At 40.7% G+C, this 22159-nt stretch overlaps 1 protein-coding gene across 17 annotated transcripts in view; it reads right to left on the bottom strand.

The window, feature by feature from the left end:
* INPP4B (inositol polyphosphate-4-phosphatase type II B) overlaps positions 1-22159 on the bottom strand; it is a 976853-nt gene that overhangs the window by 306678 nt on the left and 648016 nt on the right. For all 17 annotated transcript variants that reach the window (XM_049905358.1, XM_049905352.1, XM_049905340.1 and 14 more), the window contains one exon: positions 1479-1529. In XM_049905358.1, the coding sequence (XP_049761315.1) occupies positions 1479-1529 (51 nt within the window). The remainder of the gene's footprint in view (positions 1-1478; positions 1530-22159) is intronic.

Genomic DNA, 22159 nt, shown 5'->3' with positions numbered 1-22159 from the left:
CCTATAGGATTATCATAAGTCAGAATTGACTTGACAGCAACAGAGTTAGCCTCCAGAACGGTTAGACAATAAATTTCTGTTGTTTTAAGGAACCCAGGTTGTGATACTTGGCTATGGCAGCACTGGAAAACTATTACAGTGGGGAATAGCAGGTCAGGCAGAGGGAAGATTATGTGGTCTATGACTGTGAAGGCCCGAGGCTGGGAAGAAGTTTCTGGTCCTGTTGGAGCAACTAAACGAGCCTGTATACAAGTCTGAGCAGAGAGTGAGGCAGGCAGAAAACAGAGCACTAAGATTCAGTGGAGGAGGAGGCAGCTATCCAACTTGACTCGAGCCCCAGTGGAAACCAGAAGCTTGTGTTAGGCATGAGAAAGCCCAATGTGCGCTTCCCTTCCCTTTCACTGCCAGTTGACTCAACTTACACTTGGGTGTATATTTTTGGAGTGCTCCCTCAGCAAGGTGAGGAGATAACTATAGGCCAGTGTGGAAATGAATGAGACCCAGTACAGTGCTCTGTACACTTACTGGAAGATTCATATCAATTGCCTATAGGATTTCAGGGAATTTCGAATGAGCCTTTCAGCTGGCTTAGCCCCAAGGCCTCGGAGGCTCAACTTAATTCTTGACATTTTCCTACCTCTTAAATGCAAGTATCCTAGAGACTGAGTCTGCCAGGCTTTCTTTCTGAGAGATGTTGCCATCTACTCTCGAGTCCTAGGTGATGCAAACAGCTAATGTGCTCAACTGCTAACCAGAGGTTTGGAGGCCCGGGTTTATCCAGAGGCACCTTGGAAAAATGGCTGGTGGTCTATTTCTGAAAAATCAGCCATTGAAAATCCTCTGGAGCACAGTTTTGTTCTGACACAAACGGGGTGGCCATGAGTCAGATTTGGCTCCACCACAACTGGTGATAACCAACTACCTTGTCTAAGTAGAAAGCACCTGTTACCCCCCTATCCTTCCCATATCTGAAGGCTGGAGACACAGTGGTTCACACGCAACAGGAAAACATCAGGAGGATTTCCCAAAATGGGACTGAACATTCGCAGTAGCCACTTTTTCAACCTGCAGCTTAGTGTTTAAGCTGCAGGAAGGAGAAAATATCCCAGTTGTATTGCTGCTTCTCTGCCCCCTTCCTGAAGCAGGAGAGCTCACGTCTGAAATTCCCCTAGCCTCCTGTTGGCCCAGTCCAAGAATGCTGGAGGTGAATCACATTTCAGCTACCTGCAAGGCAGCTCAAGGCCCATCGCTAGCCAGCGGGTCTAAATAATAGGAATTCATTTGAGGGTGATTTTCAGGAGGTAAGGAATGAATTCCATGCAATTCAGCAAATACGTGACAGCTTCTCCTCAGACAGTCACACCCTGTTAATTTAACTCAATTTCATTTGTCAGCTACCAGGCAGAAGGCCAGAGAAAATCCAAACAACTGATTTAGAAGCGATTTATGCCCCTTTTGGAGGCATTAAAAATACTTACCCCAACCTCTGGCGGGGAATCCTTATGCTCAGGTAGGACACTGGTTCGGACCTATGAAAAAAAGCAAACATTTTCTCCATGACTTTGGGGTAAAAACCAGTGTTGAAGCTTCGTGGAGGTGCTGGGTTTCAATTTCCTTCAGCTGGCGTCTATTCAGACTCTGTGGTTAATCATTGATGAGGCTACCTGTGTGGAACACCTACTGCAGCTCAGTGACACTGTCCTTTCATGGGTGACACTGTCCTTTCATGGTTCCTAAGACTCCCAATTTTCCTAAGGAGACAGAGCCGCATGGATCCTCCCCCTACACCTCCTTGTCAGATACAAAGACATCTGGGCTTAAGGTGAATCGCTTTTTAATCTCATCAGAGAGCAACCTTCATTCAACGTTCAATGGAAAGGATGGGAGTTAGTGTAGAGAAAGTACCTCTATGCATGCTCAGTAAATATTTACTCTCTGAATACGCATCCAACCCCACAATCCTTAGAGGATATCACTCCCGCCTGAGAATTCTGGGATCAAGTTGTCTGAGTTGTCAATTAATCTACTAAATTTATTTGAAAAGTAATTCTCAATTAGGGGAGGGGGAGGAATGTCAAACGCTCAGATATCTCGGGAAGTTTTCATCTGCTTGAAAAGTGAAATAACAACTCCTTAGATAAAGAAGTAGACATATATCATCTGCTGAGCCATGATTATCAGCCCTGGCTGTGCATTACAATCACCCAGCAACCTTTGCAAACTACGGGCGCTGCTCCCCAGATTGTCTAATTCTATTGTACAGGTACTGAGTCTGTGGTTCTCCATTGAAGAAAACATGTTTCAAATGAAAAGGAACGGCAATTCTTTCTCACTTCAGAAACAGTTAGTAAAGGTAGGAAAAAAATACACAACCTAAATCTAGTGTATCTCAATTGGAAGGAGGGACAAGAGAAATAAGTAAAATAAATACCAGCACACCTTGTTTAATTGAGGAACAAGGAACAGGGAGGAGGGAGCACTACATGAATCCACATCCTAAGGAGTCCTTTTAACAAAATCCCTTTGGAACTGCCCACTGGCTTTCATACTTTGCTTCAAATCCCTGAAGTTCTGAGACACCTGACTAGACCAGGTCAATTCTCCCAGGCTAAAGGGATGGCCCTCCTCCGCCTAATATGTTAAAATACTTGAACCAGCTCCTAATGGCCTGTTGATTTGTCACAACCCATTTCTGTGTCCTTGAAAAAGAAGCCTCGAGCCATGGTAAAACATGCAGTATAACTTCCAGCTTAACACCCTTTCCTTGTTTCTTTACTGACAGATCCAGCACTATCGCTTGTACCATCTGTCAGTCATTATGACTCAAAAGTGTTCACTGGAGCACAGAGTAAAAGGCAGGAGAGATCCCAACAGAGTAAACAATACAATTTGCAGACCACATTCAACTCAGGATAGCCTGACTGTGCTCCTTGGCTCAGAGCATTGGCAATTGCATTAAGGTTCACTGGCCCAGAATGTTCAAATGGACCATTCAGTCTCATTATCTGAAAGTTGTCAGCTAGCTTCAAAGCAAGAGTAAACTACAGATTAATAGTAGACTGAAGCACAATATATATATATATTCACACACATATACAACACATACACATATTTGTATGTGAATGTACATTAAGACAATATTTGACAGTCAAATAATATTATCATAAGGGATATGCTTGAATTTAGAAATAAAGTGAAAGTCAGAAATTGGTGAGGGTCAACATAAAAAGAGCTATATAAAGTATTTGATTAGGATCTTGTGTGTTAAAAAAACATGTAATTTAGTTTGAAAAAGCAGAATGGTACTGGCAATTCCTACAATGTTGCTCATCGTTGTTGTTAAATGCCATTAAGTCAGCTCCGACTCATAGAAACCTTACATAGAAGCCCGTACCAAACTCATTGTTGTCGAGTCAGTTCTGAATCACAGAGACCCTGCAGGACAGAGTAGAACTGCCTCAAAGGGTTTCGAAGGAGCAGCTGGTGGATTTGAACTGCCAACCTTTTGGTTAGCTGTCAAGCTCTTAACCACTGTACCACTAGGGCCTTCACTTTATGTACAACAAAACAAAATGTCCAGTCCTGTGCTATCCTCAAAATCATTGCTACATTTGAGCCCACTGTAGCAGCCACTGTGTCAATCCATCTCATTGAGGGTCTGCCCTTTTTTTTTTTTTAATGGCATTTTACTTTACCAAACATGATATCTTTCTCCACTGACTGGTCCCACTTGATGACTGTCCAAAGTAAGCCAGACAAAGCCTTGCCACCCTCTCTTCTAAGGAGCATTCTGGCTATACTTCCTCTAAGACAGATTTGTTCTTCTGGCAGTCTATGTTATATTCAATATTCTTTGCCAACACCACAATTTGAATGTGTCCATTCATCTTCAGTCTTCCTTTTTCATTGTCCAGTTTTGCATGCATATGCGGTAATTGAAAAGACCATGGCTTGGGCCAGGCGTACCTTAGTCATCAAAGTCACATGTTTGCTTTTTGATACTTTAAAGAGATCTTTTGAAGCAGATTTTCCCAACGCAATACATAGTTTGATTTCTTGACTGCTACTTTCATGGGTATTGATTGTTGATCTAAGAAGAATGAAATCCTTGACAACTTCAATTTCCTCGCCATTTTTCATGATGTTGTTTATTGGTTCAGTTGTAAGGATTTTTGTTTTCTTTATGTCAGATGTAATCCAAACTAAAAGCTATAGTCTTTGACTTTCATCAGTAAGTGCTTTAAGGTGTCTTCACTTTTGGCAAGAGGTCTGTGTCATCTGCATATCTCAGGTTGTGAATGAATCTTCCTCTAATTCTGTTGCTGGTTCTTCTTCATATAGTCTAACTTGGATTATTTGTTCAGAACATGGATTGAACAAGTGAGGTGAAAGAATAAAACCCTGCCACAAAACATTTTACAGTTTGAAAATATGCAGTATCCCCTTGTTCTGTTCAAATGACTGCCTCTTGATCTATGCACAGGTTCCACAGGAGCACAATTAACTGTTTGGGAATTCCCATTCTATATGGTTCATTAAACCTCTAAATTTACATTAATTTTATCAAAATGCTTAAGACTTGTAAATATTAATGAACTGTTGTTGTTTTTAGGTACCGTCTGACTCAAAGCAACCCTATGTACAACAGAACAAAACACACTGCCCGGTCCTGTGCCATCCTCATGATCGTTGTTATGCCTGAGCCCATTGTTGCAGCCACTGTGTCAACCCATCTCGTTGAGGGTCTTCCTCTTTTTCACTGACCCTCTACTTTGCCAAGCATGATGTCCTTCTCCAGGGACTGATCCCTCCTGGTAACATGTCCAAAGTATGTGAGACGAAGTTTCACCATCCTTGCTTCTAAGGAGCATTCTGGCTTTACTTCTTCCAAGACAAATTTGTTCATTCTTTTCGAAGTCCATGGTATATTCACTATCCCAAAGTTGTATACTGTGAAACAAATCAGAAGATATCCACACACAAGTTTAGGAATTGTGTGTGTGTGTGTGTGTGTGAGAGAGAGAGAATGAGCATCACTTTACTTAAATAGAGGTGCTTCTGAAAAGCATATGTATGTCATGTTTTCCTAAATCTAGGCATTTTTTAAATCACAAACAGAGCTCTCGATTTAGAGGAACTGAAAAACAAAATTTTTGTAAGGCAAGTCTAAGTTTTATAAAGTCTGATTTTCACATGAAACATTTGTTTACATTAAGATATATGTACAGTTCTAAAACATTTACATTAAGGTCAATACTACTGATATCATGGCATATAAGTTACACACCAGTTTTTCTGCGTAAGATGTATCCCATGTTACGGTGAACACAAACTAAAGTGGCAAACACTGGGCTTTCCAGCGAACAAGATCCCAGTCCTTCTTTTTGGGACTTCAAAGTTAAGTGGGTAAAAAGCTGGAAGCAACCAAGGTGTCCATCAACGGATGAATGGTTAAATAAATTGTGGTATATTCACACAATGGAATACTACGCATCAATAAAGAACAGTGACGAATCTGTGAAACATTTCATAACATGGAGGAACCTGGAAGGCATTATGCTGAGCAAAATTAGTCAGAGGCAAAAGGACAAATATTGTATAACACCACTATTATAAGATCTTGAGAAATAGTATAAACTGAGAAGAACACATACTTTTGTGGTTACGAGGGGGGGAGGGAGGGAGGGTGGGAGAGGGTTTTTTACTGATTAATTAGTAGATAAGAACTGCTTTAGGTGAAGGGAAGGACAATACTCAATACATGGAAGGTCAGCTCAACTGGACTGGACCAAAAGCAAAGAAGTTTCCGGGATAAACTGAATGCTTCAAAGGTCAGCGGAGCAAGGGGGGGGGTCTGGGGACCATGGTTTAAGGGGACTTCTAAGTCAATTGGCAAAATAATTCTATTATGAAAACATTCTGCATCCCACTTTGAAATGTGGCGTCTAGGGTTTTAAATGCTAACAAGCGGCCATCTAAGATGCATCAATTGGTCTCAACCCACCTGGATCAAAGGAGAATGAAGAACACCAAGGTCACACGATAACTAAGAGCCCAAGAGACAGAAAGGGCCACATGAACCAGAGACCTACATCATCCTGAGACCAGAAGAACTAGTTGGAGCCCGGCCACAATCGATGACTGCCCAGATAGGGAACACAACAGAGAACCCCTGAGGGAGCAGGAGATAGTGGGATGTAGACTCCAAATTCTCACAAAAAGACCATACTTAATGGTCTGACTGAGACTAGAGGAATCCCGGCGGTCATGGTCCCCAAACCTTCTGTTGGCCCAGGACAGGAACCATTCCCGAAGACAACTCATCAGACATGAAAGGGACTGGACAGTGGGTAGGAGAGAGATGCTGATGAAGAGTGAGCTAGTTGTATCAGGTGGACACTTGAGACTGTGTTGGTATCTCCTGTCTGGAGGGGGGATGGGAGGATAGAGAGAGTTGGAAGCTGACAAAATTGTCACGAAAGGAGAGACTGGAAGGGCTGACTCATTAGGGGGAAAGCAAGTGGGAGTACGGAGTAAGGTGTATATAAACCTATATGTGACAGTCTGACTTGATTTGTAAACGTTCACTTGAAGCTCAATAAAAGTTAATTAAAAAAAAAAAGTCTAGTGGGTAAAACAGATGTGTGAATAACCCAGAACAGTGTAATAAATGCTATAATAGAATTATTCTGAATGAAAATAATAATAATATAATAATTCAGCCTGCAAGTGACAAGAGGCATCACAAAAGAAACAATCAGGGTTTTGAAGGTTGAGTAGGAGTTTTAGGCAAAGGAGAAGATGATAAAGCAGGGTATTATGTAACAGAAATGGTGAAGTCTATGCTATGGAGCTTGAAAGCCCAGTTTGTACTCAGGCAAGAGTGAGCATTCTGATGATGCTATAACGTGGGGGCCTGGAAGGAAGTAGCTGAAGTTAACAAGTTTGGGGAGAAAGATTGGAGCCATTTAATGAAGAAGGTTACATATTATTCTAGGGAACCTGAGGTTTTTCTGATTTATAGGCCACAGGAAATCAGGGAAGGCATTGGGGTAGAGGAATGACATGATTTTGAGTCATCCTGACTCTGCCCCTGAGTTACCTCCAGAGAGATACCTAAACTCTTTATGCCAGCTTCCTTATTTTTAACACGGGAGGTATAATAACAACTTCATAGTTTGTTGTGAGGATTACATGTTTTTCAGCATTTAAAACAGTACCTGGCCAAAGAAGAAAGGACGAAGAAAGGGAGAGTGGGAGAAAGAAAGGATTGTAGGGACAGAGGGAGGGAGGGAACAGGAGAAGAAAGAAGGGAAGAAAAGAAGGAGGCAAGGAGAGAGAGAGGGAAGAAAGGAGAAGTGAAACATGAAAGAGAAGGTGGGAGGAAGGAAAGGAGTGAGAGAAGGAAGAAGGAAACAAGGAGGGAAAGACAGGGTTAGGAAGGAAGGGAAAGAGGGAGGGAGAATCCGTCACTGAAAATATATCCTGAGCAGACCGAGAGGAGGCCTTTGATGAGGAAGGGATGAAGCAATGGCTGTCACTGCAGCATTGGAAATATTCTAGTTCATCGGCAATGCCATGCCTCCTGAGAATTATCAACTTTCCTGAGGAATTCAGTTTTTCCTTTTTTGGTCTTATCAGCAGTTCTCATCCCTGCTTTTCTCCACCATACTACCCCCATTCCTTCCCTGAAACATAAGAATGTCTGCCTGACTACACAATTGAAGTCCTTATAGCTTTCTTTTGTCTAGACTTTTGTGATATTAAATACAGTAAGGCAGACCAAATAATAGCAGTGACGTAGAAGATTATATATTCCATCCTGACTATTTCTTAAGGTTCATATAAAACAAATTTGATTCTCAATCACTAACAAAAAACCAAAACGTGCTGCCGTCAAGTCGATTCCGACTCATAGCAACCCTGTGGGATGGGGTAGAACTGCCCCATAGGGTTTCCAAGGAGCAACTGGTGGATTCAAACTGCTAAACTTTTGGTTCACAGCTGAACGCTTAACCACTACACCACCATGGCTTTTCTCCATCACTAATAAATTACAAAATTCTAAGTATTAAATTTACCTGAAAAACAAACAAACAAGTAGCATACTGCAAGTTATTTTTTCACCAATTTCCTATAGACTCATTCACAAACCTTGATTAGCCCCAAGTAAGAGGCTGTTTGGGCTATCACGGTGGCAGCTGAATAGAGTACATCGATGCTCAAGTCCATGGAGAAAAACTCCTTCAACAAGCCTGCCTTGTTACAAAGTGCCTGGGCACTGTGGTCCTGAGGGTGGGGGGAGATTGAGTAATGCCGTTTTCATGGACAAGTAGCTAAGAATGAGGCAGTGGAACTGCTTCAAATGCCAGCACTTGGTTGGTGGTCCAGGTCCAAAGAAGGTGAAGGCAAAGCTTCCATGAGTCTGTGTCCAGGGCGGCAGAGCCTAGGCTTCATGCAAGTGCATCTCCACACTGGTAGGTGAGGAAGGAGGGACCACATCCTGGACAGTCTCAGCTGGAAGGCCAAGAGGGAAGGTGTTGACAATACTGGAGGAATACCTGCTGGTCAGGGAGAAAGCCCAGATCCTCCTTCTATACTACTGCTACATCTGATTAAATCTCTGATAATGAATGTGTCATTGAAGCACATCCATTTTACTAATTGAAATGTTACTCTAATTCCTATATATTTCAGATGAGAATAAAAAAAAAAATTGCCATTGCATACTTGTTCCACTTGGAATGAAATATGCACCTGCCTTAACATTCAAACACATGAAAACTTGACTGCTACAGAAATGTCTGTTCCCCTTCCACAATATAGAGCTGTCTGGAAGAAAGCTTCCCAGCCAGGATCATCTTCTCTGCACTTAGATGTAACCGTGTAACTAGTTCTTGCCAATATAACATACGTGTAAGTGATATTTGCTGAATCCAAGTTAGGTTTTCAGAAGTGGACTTAATATGCCTCTCTCCCCTGTCTCTTTTTCCAGTGGACAGGAGTATGGGAGTCTTGGCCTTATACAATTGTGAGCCATTTTTCGATTCCAGTATGACTGCATGAAAGAAAGCCATCTGCCAACTATCACAACTGGTATTAGATGGTTACATTGTTGTATTCATTTTCTATTGTTGTGTAACAAATTATTGAAAACTTAGCTGCTTGAAAGAACATCCATTTATTAGTTCACAGTTCTGTAGGTCAGAAGTTCAGAGTATGGCTAGGTTCTCTGCTCGGGTCTCACAAAGCTGGGATAACTGTTGTCATCTAGAGGCTTCACTAGAGAAAGGTCTGCTGCTAAGCTCCCTAAAGTTGTTGACAGAATTCAGTTCCTTGTGACTCTGAGACTGAGGTCCCCATATTCTTGATGACTTTTAGGTGGCTACTGTTCTAGATTCCCATAAGCCACCCTCATTCCTTGCCACATGGTTCCTTCATCTTCAAATACAGCAAGAAAAAAATGTCCTTATCAAATCCCTCTTCACAACGAAAATCTCTGATTTCAGGAAGAACCCAGTCTCTTTAAAGGGATGAGTATTAGGTCAGGCTTTCTCCAGGTAACCCCCTGTCCTTAAGGTCAGCTGTTCCAGATTATGCAACCTATCACAGGGGTTGCTATGAGTCAGAATCGACTTGCCAGCAATGGCTTTGGTGTCCCAGTTATCCCGGGGCCAACTCCACCATGTTCTCAGTCCTGAGGAACATGCAGGGCATGTCCACCATGGGGTGGTGATTTGGGGGGCCATCTAAGAATCTTGCCTACCACAGTGATCAAGAATAAATCTCCATTGCTAAGACACTGAAATTTGGATGGTTACATTTGTTTCAGCAACCAACATAATCTAGAACTCACATTTAGTTTAAATAAAATTTTAGATTTAGGAGAAATTAAGCACGATAGTTTATATTAAGTCCTAATTCACTAATTATTTTAACATCAGCAAACATGTATTAAGGACTTATAATTCAGGCACTATTATGAGCACTGGTGATCCGAGAGACTAAGAAATCAAAAAGACAAGGTATTTCTTGCCCACAGGCAATGACGATTACATTATCAGAGTAAAAATGTCTAATACTAATTGCTAATAATTATCTAGAGCCTATCATCCATTCTGAGATATGTTTGGCAATAGATTAATATTTGTTTTGGGTGAAGAAAATTATCTATGTGCAAACTCAAATGATTTATAACACAGAATCTTAGAGATGGTTGAAGGTAACCTAAAAAGATTGTCTACGTGATGCAGCAATTTTATCTGACATATCCCTGAGAAGTACATCTAAAATTTCTCCTTGAACATGTTTAAGCTCTAGCTTGCTCTCTCACAAATCAGTATGGTAGAGGTAGTATTGCAAACTCACTTGCCAAAGGCTCCAGGAAGGTTAAGTCAATGAAAGAAGTGGATTGGGTTTAGAAGACATTAAAGATTGGACGGATCCTGGTAAAAAGAAAATGACATTGCAGGTTTATAAGGAGGAGCCATTGTTCAGCTCCAAATGATTGTTACCAGGTTTAAAGGCAAGCTCATTCTTGAATTTTTAAAGATAAGCCAGAAATCATAATTATTTTGAACCATTTTTTTTTTTTATGATTAAAATTTTGGCAACAAATAGAGTCTAAAACACCAGGTGGTTCAACATAGTAAGGGAAAAAAAAGGTCTGCAAGTTGGTAATCGCTCGAGATCCAACAGTGTATAACCCTTATCATTATAGATTCAAGATCATAGGCACTATCACTGACTTCCTCAATTCCTCTTCTCTGCTCCAGTACCTACCAGCTGGGGGGTCCTTGGGCATACTACCTAAAATGACCAAGGCCACTTCCTACTCTAGAATGGAGTAATAATAGAGACTAACTTAATAGGCAGTCATAAGAAGTAAAAGATGAGTCATATAAGCATGGATTGAAAATGAATATGAAGTATGTGTGAAGGGGTCAAAAACATTAACTAATACGATTATTGAGGAAAAGCAATTTGATCATCGAGAACAACATTTTTAACATTGAGCTAACATCTGTATGTCTATACCTGTCAATTCCATTTAGGGATCTAAGATCCTTTTGGAACAAAAAAAGAATAATTCTAATGACTCTCTTGAAACTGAACATATATCCTGACAAAAAATCCTTCAAATATCAATAGTGAGTAAATACTATTTTTTTTTTTTTGTAAATAGGTTAGTATTATTATTTCGGTTTTATCAAAAACACGCTTGGTAAATAAGGTGGGTGGGTCAAATCAGGTCCAGTAGAATTTTAGTGGGGAGGAAAAAAATGTTGCTTTTCACCTTGACTACATATTAGATTTACTTAGAACACTTATTATAAAAATGTTGATTCCCAAGCCATACACTAATTAAAGCAGAACCTCCAGGCATCTAAATTGTTTAAGGCTCCCCACTTGATTCCAATGTGCAGCCGAGTTTGAGAACTACTGCTCTAAAAGAAATGGGACTGTTTGCTTTTCTAGTGAGTGTCATGAGCCTTGGTGGTGAAAGTCATCGACTGCTAACCGAAAGGTCAGGGGTTCAAAACCACAAGCGGCTCCACAGAGAAAGATGTGGCAGTCTGCTCCCATAGAGATTTACAGCCTTAGAAACCCTATGGGGTTGCTGTGGGTTGGAATCAACTGAACGGCAGTAAGTTTGGTTTTGTTTTTTTTTCAAGAACTCTCAAAAATATATTGTGCAATGGTCAAGATGTTGAATAAGGGTCCCTTTGAAAGGGAGCAAAAAAAAAAAAAAAAGTCAACAAATTTCAGAGCTGGAAGGGGTCTTAGATGTAATTAGTCAATGCTTCTCAAACTTTAGTGTGATTACTGATCAGCTACTGGTCTGCCACCGTTTGGGGGATGGTGGTCAGACCATCCCCCAGAAATTTTCTTGAAATGCAGAATCTCAGGCTCACTGCAGACCCACTGAATGAGAACCTTCATTTTAACAAGCTCCTCAAGTAATTCATACGCATGTTAAAGTTTGAGAAGCTCTGGTCTAGAACAAAGGAGCCCTGGTGGTGCAGTGGTTAAAGTGATGGCCTGCTAACAGTGTGAAACCACTAGCTGCTCAGCAAGAGAAGGACTTGGCAGTCTGCTTCCGTAGAGATTTTACAGCCTAGGAAACGCGATTGGTGTGGCTGTAAGTCGGAATCAACTCCACGGTATTGAGTGCGATTTTTGATTTTTTGGTCTAGAAAAGAGTTTATGAATGAAATAGGTCATTGAAGAGAATAGCAGATTTTCAGTTGCACACTAACATTTTTGAGAACGGGGTTTATTCTTCTGGTTATGCAGCTATTTTGTATCATTTTTTAAATATTAGCAATCTGTGAAGCTCCAGATAATATTATCTTCCAGCAAAGAGGGGCCCCCTTTCCTTTGTTACATAGATGGGGGTAAGAGTTGCTTTCTTCATCAGGTCAGGAACTGATTAAGTCAGGGATAGAGCTGAGCTGATATTCTGGTAAGACTCAGTCTACACTGGTTCAGTTCTTTATATAGGGTGTGGACCCCCCAGGCTTTCCACTGAGAGCCTAGCAGATCTTTGCTTCTCAACCCTGAAAGAAGCAGGAGGTTCTCAGAAGTTTTCAGTATAGCTCTTTGACAACGTGTTCCATACAGCTTCAAAATCTAGCAAATGTCTTCGGAGGGAGACTAGCCATGAGTCTGACTCTCCTTTGGTCTCCAAATTTATCATGCCAGCTTCACACAAAACCAAAATCTCTGCTGCTTTCTGTCCGCCAGCCTCAACCTTCTATTTAGCAAAGCCTTTATGCTCAGGGAAACCCTGATGGTGTAGTGGTCAAGTGCTACGGTTGCTAGCAAAAAGGTCGGCTGTTCAAATCCACCAGGTGCTCCTTGGCAACTTTATGGAGCAGTTCTACTCTGTCCTATAGGGTCACTATGAGTTGGAATCAACTTGATGGTGGTTTTGGTTAGTGATGGAGAATCAAATTTATTTTATACGAACCTTAAGAAATATTCAAGATGACTATGAGTTGGAATCGACTTGATGACAATGGGTTTGGTTTTTTGGTTTTGATGCTCAGACTCTAGCTACAGGGATATTCTGTAAGGGTCCCAGGGTGAAAAATGCTTTTTTTTTTTTTTTTAAGATCCTTAGTGTCAATTCACTATTCCCTGCAGGGCTTCATCTCTTGCCTGATTTCTGGTTCCTCTCGTTGGATTCCTAGTACTGTGAGACTGTAGGACATTTCACTTTGCCTCTTATAAAATTTCGACCTGGTTCTTTTGACTCCTGCAAAGCCTCAGAATTCAGCAAGTCACTTTGGAGGAAAAAAGGCATGTGTTTTAGATCTCTGGAGTCCCAATTTCTTACTCATCCAACACAACTGCTAAGGGCTTTGCTGGTTTCTCTTTTTCCAACCAGCAGAAGCTAGGGTCCAGGGCAAGCCTTATTCTTCAGTCCACTCTCAAAATCAGCAAATGCCCCTAGAGGGAAAATCACAGGTTCCTAATAACTGAACTCTGAAAGGTCCTCTTTTCTCTGGAACATTTGTCTATCTAGTCCTTGTTGCTTTCATAGATCACTGATGCCTTCAAACGTGTGATTTTTGTAATCTGTCTGGCTTTCTCTAGGCATTCTCAGAGAAACCGTTGCTTGCCTCCTACCTACCACCTCCAATCCAGTAGTGGAAGTCCTAAGTTGAACTTTTAATATTTGAAAGTGACTGGACAACTAAGGAATCTTCTCAAGATGTGGCTACAAATGAAAAATAGTGTTCAACAGAGTTGTTAATGAGATTAGAGCAGAAAAAAAATCCCATTATATGTTGATCCCTTCACTGAGTTAACATTTTTGATACACTAGTTTTGATAGTTTGATATACAAATGCATAATTATAGGTGGGTTTTTTGTAAAATAAAAACTCTCCCTGAAGCCAGAGCACCATTTAAAATTGATTCAGTTATTATTGAGTGTGATATGGTGTCTTGGTCTTTGCTAGATAACTGTGATAATCTTTCAAATGTCGGTGCCCATTATACCAAATTATGTCCGCAAGAACATTCTATTGACTTCCAAGCCAAAAAAGAGATCATCTTAAGACACATATAAGCAGTCTTTTGGTTTGGATGTGTCTAATCTTTGATGTTTTCCATTTGCCCAAGGCAATGAAGCTCACACTACAGTTCTCTAGTCACATGGGTCACCTTATGTTTAATTGGTGGCTCTTTAAGAGCTCTAATTTCACTATATGAATGCGCTGTTGTACCACTTTCTACCAGTCATACAGGAGTCGTGTAGCTCTTTAGGTTACTGGTGACTGCAAATGTGGCTCCAGAGTCGCATAACTCTGAGTATCACTGCCATTACCCACATTTTATTCCCTTTCCCTTTCCAACTATTACAGAGATCTATTACTGGCAGGTGAAAAAAAATTGAACAGCAAAAACACCTTTAGATACTCTCGTCCTTTGTCAGAAATTCTCTGAAAGATACAGATTCTGTTGAAAGTAAGAGATGCTGAGACTGAGGTCTTCTTTGAATGGGTGGCAGAGAGGTCTTTTTATAGCTGTCCTGAGAGTATGCCCCTCTGTCCTCCATGCTGTTTATGTCTGTATCTTCCTAACAGAAAAACTAGGCTGGGAATGCCTGCCACTGCAGCCTATGACATAGTCTGTGACATAGTCTTTCACCATGCCTATGAGTCAATCCTGTATTGTGCATTTTACCTAAAGCAAACAGGACAAAACTTTCAGTGATTATTTCCAAGAGCTATAAAATGATGGGAACAATCCTTTAAGTGTTAAGCGATATTTAGATACAACCAGAATGTTCTTTAGAAGTGAGGATGGTGAGACTTCAACTCCTTTACTTTGACATATTATCAGGAAAGATCAACCACTAGAAAAGGGCACCATGTTTGGGAAAGTAGAGGGTCAAGGAAAATGAAGGGCACACTCAGTGAGATGGATTGACACAATAGTAATAGCAATGAACTCAAACATACCAAAGATCGTAAAGATGGTATAGGACAAGGTAAGGTTCATATTATATAGATAAGGTCACCACGAGTCCATGCTGACTCAATGAAAACTACCAACAACAACAAAACAGAAATAAAGAATAAAAGAGTTTCTGCATTGCAAAAACCAAACCTAAAATGTATTATATAGGCACCAAAGGCAATAACTGAAAACTTTTTATTCAACTGTCTAAGTTGAGAACTCCATGCCTGCATACTTTCAAAGCCCCATGTAAGATTATTATTAACATTTGAAAAATATATACAGCTCAGTTCAAATCTCATATATTCTACATTAACAGTTTGTTGTCAAATCAAACTCCATTACTTGCCTTTATCTCTGTCCTTCTCCTCCCCCAACACCCTAATATACAAAAATAATTATATCGTCATCCTGAAAAGTAGAAAGAGTACAATTAGGGTGAATCTGTTGATCTTCAGCACTGGACCTGCATTGAGCATATGATAAAATATTTTTTCTGCCCTTGAGAGAAATAATATAAATGTTGTAATTGATAAAGGAAGGTAAAGAAGCAAAAGAAATAACAATATACTCATTTGGCCTTTGGATTAATGCTTTTTGAAGTACATGTGTGAAATGTTTTTACGTGCATTATCCCATTTAACTCTTACAGCTGTACATTTTGTAATTATCGCTTCACCCATTTTACAGATGAGAAAACTGGGTTTCAGAAAATGTGAGTAACTTGCAAGTTGCAGGTCAGGGTCACTTCAATAACAAGTTGCAGATCAGGCATTAAATAGTCCGTTCCCAAAGCCTGCACCCCCCTCACTACAGTGCGCCTCTTGGGGCCCAGCCCGATGGTGAATTTAATTGTCTTCCCTAAGGCTGCTTAATGACAGCTTTAAAACCCAAAAATCTATTAGCCTCAGGGAATAGAAACAGACACAATTTATCACATTGCCAGACTCAAAAACACCATCCTTACATACTAACAGCCCCCAATTAAGACTACAGTCATGAGTTAATGAACAAGCCATTAGACAGAGCACAATAATATCAACACAAGCACATATCTATTAATCTGTTGCCCGCTGAAAGTCATTAGTCCCAACACTATAAAAAAAAAAAAAAATCAAGTCCCAACACTATACGACTAACTAATTCCTAGGTAGCTTTGAAACAAAGCTACTGCAATATTGCTTCACTGCTGAGTTCATTTCCAACTTGAGCTGTTGTAACCTAACCCATGAGAAGATTGTCAAGCCGTGGGTAAAGACTGATGGATTTGTATAATCAAGTTACGACCTATATTTTTTCATGAATTAAAAACATAAATAAAATAAAGGACATAAGGGCATCAGAAGGATGGGCTTTCAATGTAACTGTACAACGAAGTGTCCATTTTCAGGCAAAAATAAGATAACTGCAGTAGTTTTATTCTGTCAACAGTAGTTTCTTTCTCTATAAAATTCTACTGAAGGACCTAGTAATGTGATCAGTGGTCACACCATTGTCTGCACATTAGAATCACACCTAAAAACTCGCTGCCTTAGAGTCCATTCCAACTCATAGCAACCCTATAGGACAGAGTAGAACTGCCCCATAGGGTTTCAAAGAACACCTGGTGGCTTCAAACTGCTGACCTTTTGACTAGCAGCCTTGGCATTTAACCACTATACCACCAGGATTTCCATGAATCACCTAAAGAAGTTTTTTAAAAAGCTGATACCAGGGCCCCACTTTTTTATATTCCTTTATAATTAACCTATTTCTAATTACTGAGAATTTTCTTTCACTGTTTTCTCTTTCCATTTAATCTTTGAAATAACCTTATGAAAAACTAAGGCTCAAAGTTTAAGGGGCTTTCAACCTGGAAGAAAACAAAGATAAGTAACTTTCCCCTCAGGTTATGTTGCTACTAAGTGGTGGAGCTAATATTTCACCTTGAACCTGCTGCATTCCAAAGCCAGCGCTTTAAACGCCCTGCTTTGCTGCCTGCAACTTGGGGTTGAAATAATAGTAGCTTCCCCTCCTCAAAGACAATGAAGGGGAGTTGAATCAGTGTTCCCAATTTCCTTGCAGAAAAGGAAAATGTGATTGTAGCATCCCAAGCTGGAACAAGGAATGACTCTTCTCAAAAAAAAAAACACTGTGATGTAGCAGCCTTGGTCAACTACATAACAAAATTCAGTAATGTAAATCTGCTTCAGTAAAAACACAGCCAAGAAAACCCTATGGAGCAGTTCTACTCTGCAACACATGGAACAGCCATGAGTCGGAATCTAACTGACAGCAATGGATTTGTCATAATCCATATAAAGAAAAGCTCTTTGGCATCCTCAATAATCTTTAAGAATGTAAAGGGGTTCTAAGACCAAAAAGTTGGAGAAACACTGCTTCTGCTGCAGTATCTTTCAGAGGTTGATGCAATGTTTGACTGCCAAGCCCAAGCCCATTGCCATCAAGTCAATTCCGACTCATAGCCACCCTATAGGACAGAGTAGAACTGCACCATAGGGTTTCCAAGGAGCGGCTGGTGGAGTTGAACTGCTGACCTTTTGGTTAGCAGCTGAGTTCTTAACCACCTCATGACTACATATACCCAATAATTCAGCCAACTTGAGCCATTAAGGTTCTTTGGACCTGCCTGGCTCTATCTCCCTCCGTTCCTTTGCATGTGCTGATATTGTCATTAGAAGTACAAGAGATATGGTGTGAATAAGGAATGGTTACTTCATGGAACTTACTCAAGCATCAGACAGAGATGGAAAATACCAAAATAGGTAAATTAGTAAGTATGTAAACAAAATGTTGTCATTATTGTGTTGATTCTGACTCCTGGAGACCTCATTTAATGTGTTTCTGAATATGTATAGATTCCAACTCTACTTTTGCAGAGTAGAAATGCTCCGTAGGGTTTTCTTGACTGGGATCTTTTGGAAGCAGATTGCCAGATCTTCTGAGGCATCTGTGGGTAGGTTTGAACCTCTAACTTATCCAGTGCATAACCATTTGTGCCACCCAAGGACAACCATAAATAAAGTAGGGTAATGGACTAGAGTGTCACTGGGTAGTGGATGCTTCACCTACAGCGGTGAGGGTGGGCTTCTCTGAGCAGGTGATTTTGATTAAGACCATAATAAGGAAGAGCCAGCCCAGTGCAAAGGCCCTAAAGCCAGAGTGGCTGACAAATCAAAGGGAATAAGGGGAGAGAAATAGGAGGTAAGGACAAAGAGAGGCAGGGGTCTATACAGTAATGCAGGGTGTTGATCAACGGAATTTAGACTTTAAAGTTGCAGTGGGAAACTCTAGTAGGGCTTTCAGTTGAAGAGTTATGTGATCTTTTCCATGCTTTAAAAACAGTGCTTTGGTTCTCTATGGACAACAGGCTGCAGGAGGTCAAGTGTGAAAGCAGGATGGACAAGTAGGAGTTATTTGTAAATTAGAATCTTATTACCATTGCGCTACTTTTTCCAGAGACAGGATTAAGCTACTTTTTCCAGGGACAGGATTTAGGTTTTAGAGGAATAATCATTGGGTAGCCTGAGTCTTTTCATTTGTTTCTGAATATTTATGGAAAGCTCATTGATACTGAGAAATAAAGGTAGTATATAAATTTCCTGTATGCATAATTACATTCATCTATGCATATTAAATCCACTCAACTGGTTACAAGGATATTTGTGGATTAACAATTACTCAAATGAATTTAGTGCTAAATAAGAAATGTATTATTTGCATTGTGAATATTAAAGACAGCACACTCCTCTAAATATAAGAATATTCAGGAGGAGCATTCTACCTTAAAGCATTAAAAGGAGTTAAATTCCCTGGTTTGTGGGGGGGGGGGGCGGGGGGGATTATAAATAAACTGAGTGATGATGATGAAATTACAATTACTGAAGAAACCACTATGAATGAGATTGTTTAGGGGTGGGTTTAGTGGCTTTTGGCAAGAACGTATTTAGAAAATATCTTCATTGTTACATCTTTGCCATTGAAGGAGATCAGCAAGCAATGATGCAAAGGTCAACACATGGCAAATAATGATCCATGTATGGAAGAAAATAAATGGGGAGAACAATACCCTTAATTTGCAAACCAGCCCCTTTCTTTCTAGCAACAAGAGGCCCACCAACAGAAATTCTGAAAAGCATCTTCCACATGGGCCCAAATTTGCACATCATTGAGTCTGACATCAAATACACCCTGGAAACGCAGCTTTGAGTGTTTCAAGTTAAAGTTGTGGAACATTCTTTACCTGTACTGGAGCAAGCCCTGCCTGCGAGATGGGTCTTTCATTTTTTATTCAAAGTTTTTCTGTCAGTGTGGCAAAGTAAACACAGAGTCAGAACCCAGGGACAGACACACACATGCTCACACAAACACACACACACACACTCAGTAAAGCAATTCAATTCCATTAAACCATAACCATTCAACAAATGCCAAAATCCTTCTGTTCCCTCAAACCATCCAAAAGCTTTTAAAATATATCTTCTTCAGTGTCTGTGGGCCGTGATGTGTTAAAGAAACTACATTCAAATTGGCAGTCTTAACATTTAAAATTCTTAAACAGTTGGAGTACCTCTGTCATCTATAATGCATGTTTTCTGCTTAGAGTGAGCTTATATTCAGTATTCTTGCTTCCTCAGTACCTAAGGAAACAGGCTACATAGGAGCTAATGGGCTCAGGCATTTGAGAGGAAACTGTTTAAAAGAATAGCACTTAGTAATGTCCACTCACAGGGGCAAGAGAAACAAGGAGCATTTTCATAAATTCTTCTTATCAAAAGCTGTTGTTTCCCTTTTCACTTATTGCAGTGAATTTTTCTTTGATGCTGTCAGTAAGAAACTTTCAAACACTCTCAGATTTTGCACACACCTTGGGTGAGGCCATGGATCATGGAATTGAGGGGCTTTAATTGTGCTGGAGGAGATTCCACCTTTAAGGACAGTGGTCTGCAGGTAAATGTTTAACAAGTAGCTCTCGGAGGCTGGGGGTTGGGCATGGGGTGGTAAAATTCTGATTTGTAGTGTTTGCCAATTTACGTGGTGTAAATTCTCCCACTCTGGCTCATTTCAGGTGTCCCTGGGTGACGCAGACAGCTTGCATTCTACTACAGTTTGAACTCACTCAGTGGTGCCATGGCAAAAAAGCCCGGTGATCTGCTGCCACAAAGATTATAGCCAAGAAAACCTATGGAATATTTCTACTCTGTAACACATGGGGTTTCCGCAAGTTGGAGTCAACTTGACGGCAATGGATTTGGCTTGGTTTGGTTTGGCCCATTTCAAGCTACTAAGTTGAGGTCACTCACTGCAGAATTGGGAGAAGATGCATACGCTCAGCTCTGCAGGGCTGGAACAAGCAGGCTTCAGCACACCACCATGTGATCACTGTGCAGGAGTCAACACAGCAGGCATGTATGGGACCCAGATCTCTTGACATGCCGGTGTATTGTGAGTCTGGATGCAAACTCAGGAACCTATTCCAACAAAGATTTTGTATACCATAACTATATTACTAGCAATACCCTGAAAATAAATTACCTTTAGCCTCACATCCCTAGGGATAAGACCATATATCAGAAACCAAATGATTTTGATTACATTTAAACTTAGCAGAATTTAAACGTCTAATAAAGAGTTAAAGAGCTCTGCTAGCACAGTGTTTAAGCGCTTGGCTGCTAAATGAAAGGTCTGTGTTTCAAACCCACCAGCCGCTCCATGGGAGAAAGCTGCGACAGTCTGCTTCCTTAAAGATTAATTACAGCCTTGGAAGCCCTGTGAGGGCATTTCTACTCTGTCCTATATGGTTGGAACCGACTCAACAGCAATGGGTATTTTTTTTTGTTTTTGTTTGATATCTAAGAGTTGAATAAATCCGATTCCCAGTAGCTACTGAGGAATTCTTTTAAAATCAATGGAAACTTTGGCCATGGGAAAGTTACAGAAGCACACGAAGACTCCAGCTCACCAGAATTGGTCCCATGACATGTCTGCACTCCAGGGTCAGTTTAAAGTGCCCTGGCAGTTAGTACTGGATGCTTCAAAATTTTCTCTATGTTTGGAGCATCTGATTGTGGTCTTTGCAGGTCACAGGCCATGGTATGCATCAATGTTTAGAAGAGTCTTCTCACTGAATATACCACAAAGCTGGAAAAAGCCTGAGGTCATCCCCTAGTCCATAAATAAGCTCACGACAAGGACATCTAGATTAAAGTCTGGATTCTTTGGAAACTCTTCCATTTAAGGCATTTTAAAATTTGCTCCAATTAAACAAACATAAGTTTCTTTAGTGTTTTTTTTAAATAATTTTTATTGTGCTTTAAGTGAAAGTTTACAAATCAAGTCAGTCACTCACGTATAAACTTATATACTCCTTACTACATATTCCCATTTACTCTCCCCCTAATGAGTCAGCCCGCTCCCTCCTTCCAGTCTCTCCTTTCATGACCGTTTTGCCAGTTTCTAACCCCCTCTAACCTCCCATCTCCCCTCCAGACAGGAGATGACAACCTAGTCTCAAGTGCCACATGGTACAAGTAGTTCACTCCTCAGCAGCATCTCTCACCAACCCATCGTCCAGTCCAATACATGTCTGATGAGTTGGCTTCAGGAATGGTTCCTGTCCTGGGCCAACAGAAGGTTTGGGGACCCTGACTGCTGGGGTCCTTCTAGTCTCAGTCAGACCATTAAGTCTAGTCTTTTTATAAGAATTTGGGATCTGCACCCCACTGCTCTCCTGATTCCTCAGGGGTTCTCTGTTGTGTTCCCTGTCAGGACAGTCATCGGTTGTGGCCGGGCACCATCTAGTTCTTCTGGTCTCAGGATGATGTAGTCTCTAGTTCATGTAGCCCTTTCTGTCTCTTGAGCTCATAATTACCGTGTGAGCTTGGTGCTCTTCATTCTCCTTGGATCCAGGTGGGCTGAGACCAATTGATGCATCTTAGATGGCTGCTCGTTAGCATTTAAGACCCCAGATGCCACACTACAAAGTGGGATGAAGAGTGCTTTCTTAATAGAATTTATTTTGCCAATTGACTTAGAAGTCCCCTGAAGCCATAGTCCCAAAGCCCCCACCCTTGCTCCACTGACTTTCAAAGCATTCAGCTTATTCAGGAAACTTCTTTGCCATAATGACTTCAATGATTTCCTGTTTTGGGCATTTTTTTCTTTTTTAAATTAATCTTATTTTGTT

This window comes from Elephas maximus, chromosome 13 (assembly GCF_024166365.1).
Source record: "Elephas maximus indicus isolate mEleMax1 chromosome 13, mEleMax1 primary haplotype, whole genome shotgun sequence".
Taxonomy (NCBI): domain Eukaryota; kingdom Metazoa; phylum Chordata; class Mammalia; order Proboscidea; family Elephantidae; genus Elephas; species Elephas maximus.
The sequence above is the reverse complement of the archived record's forward strand: the minus strand, read 5'-3'. Positions and strand labels throughout refer to the sequence as shown.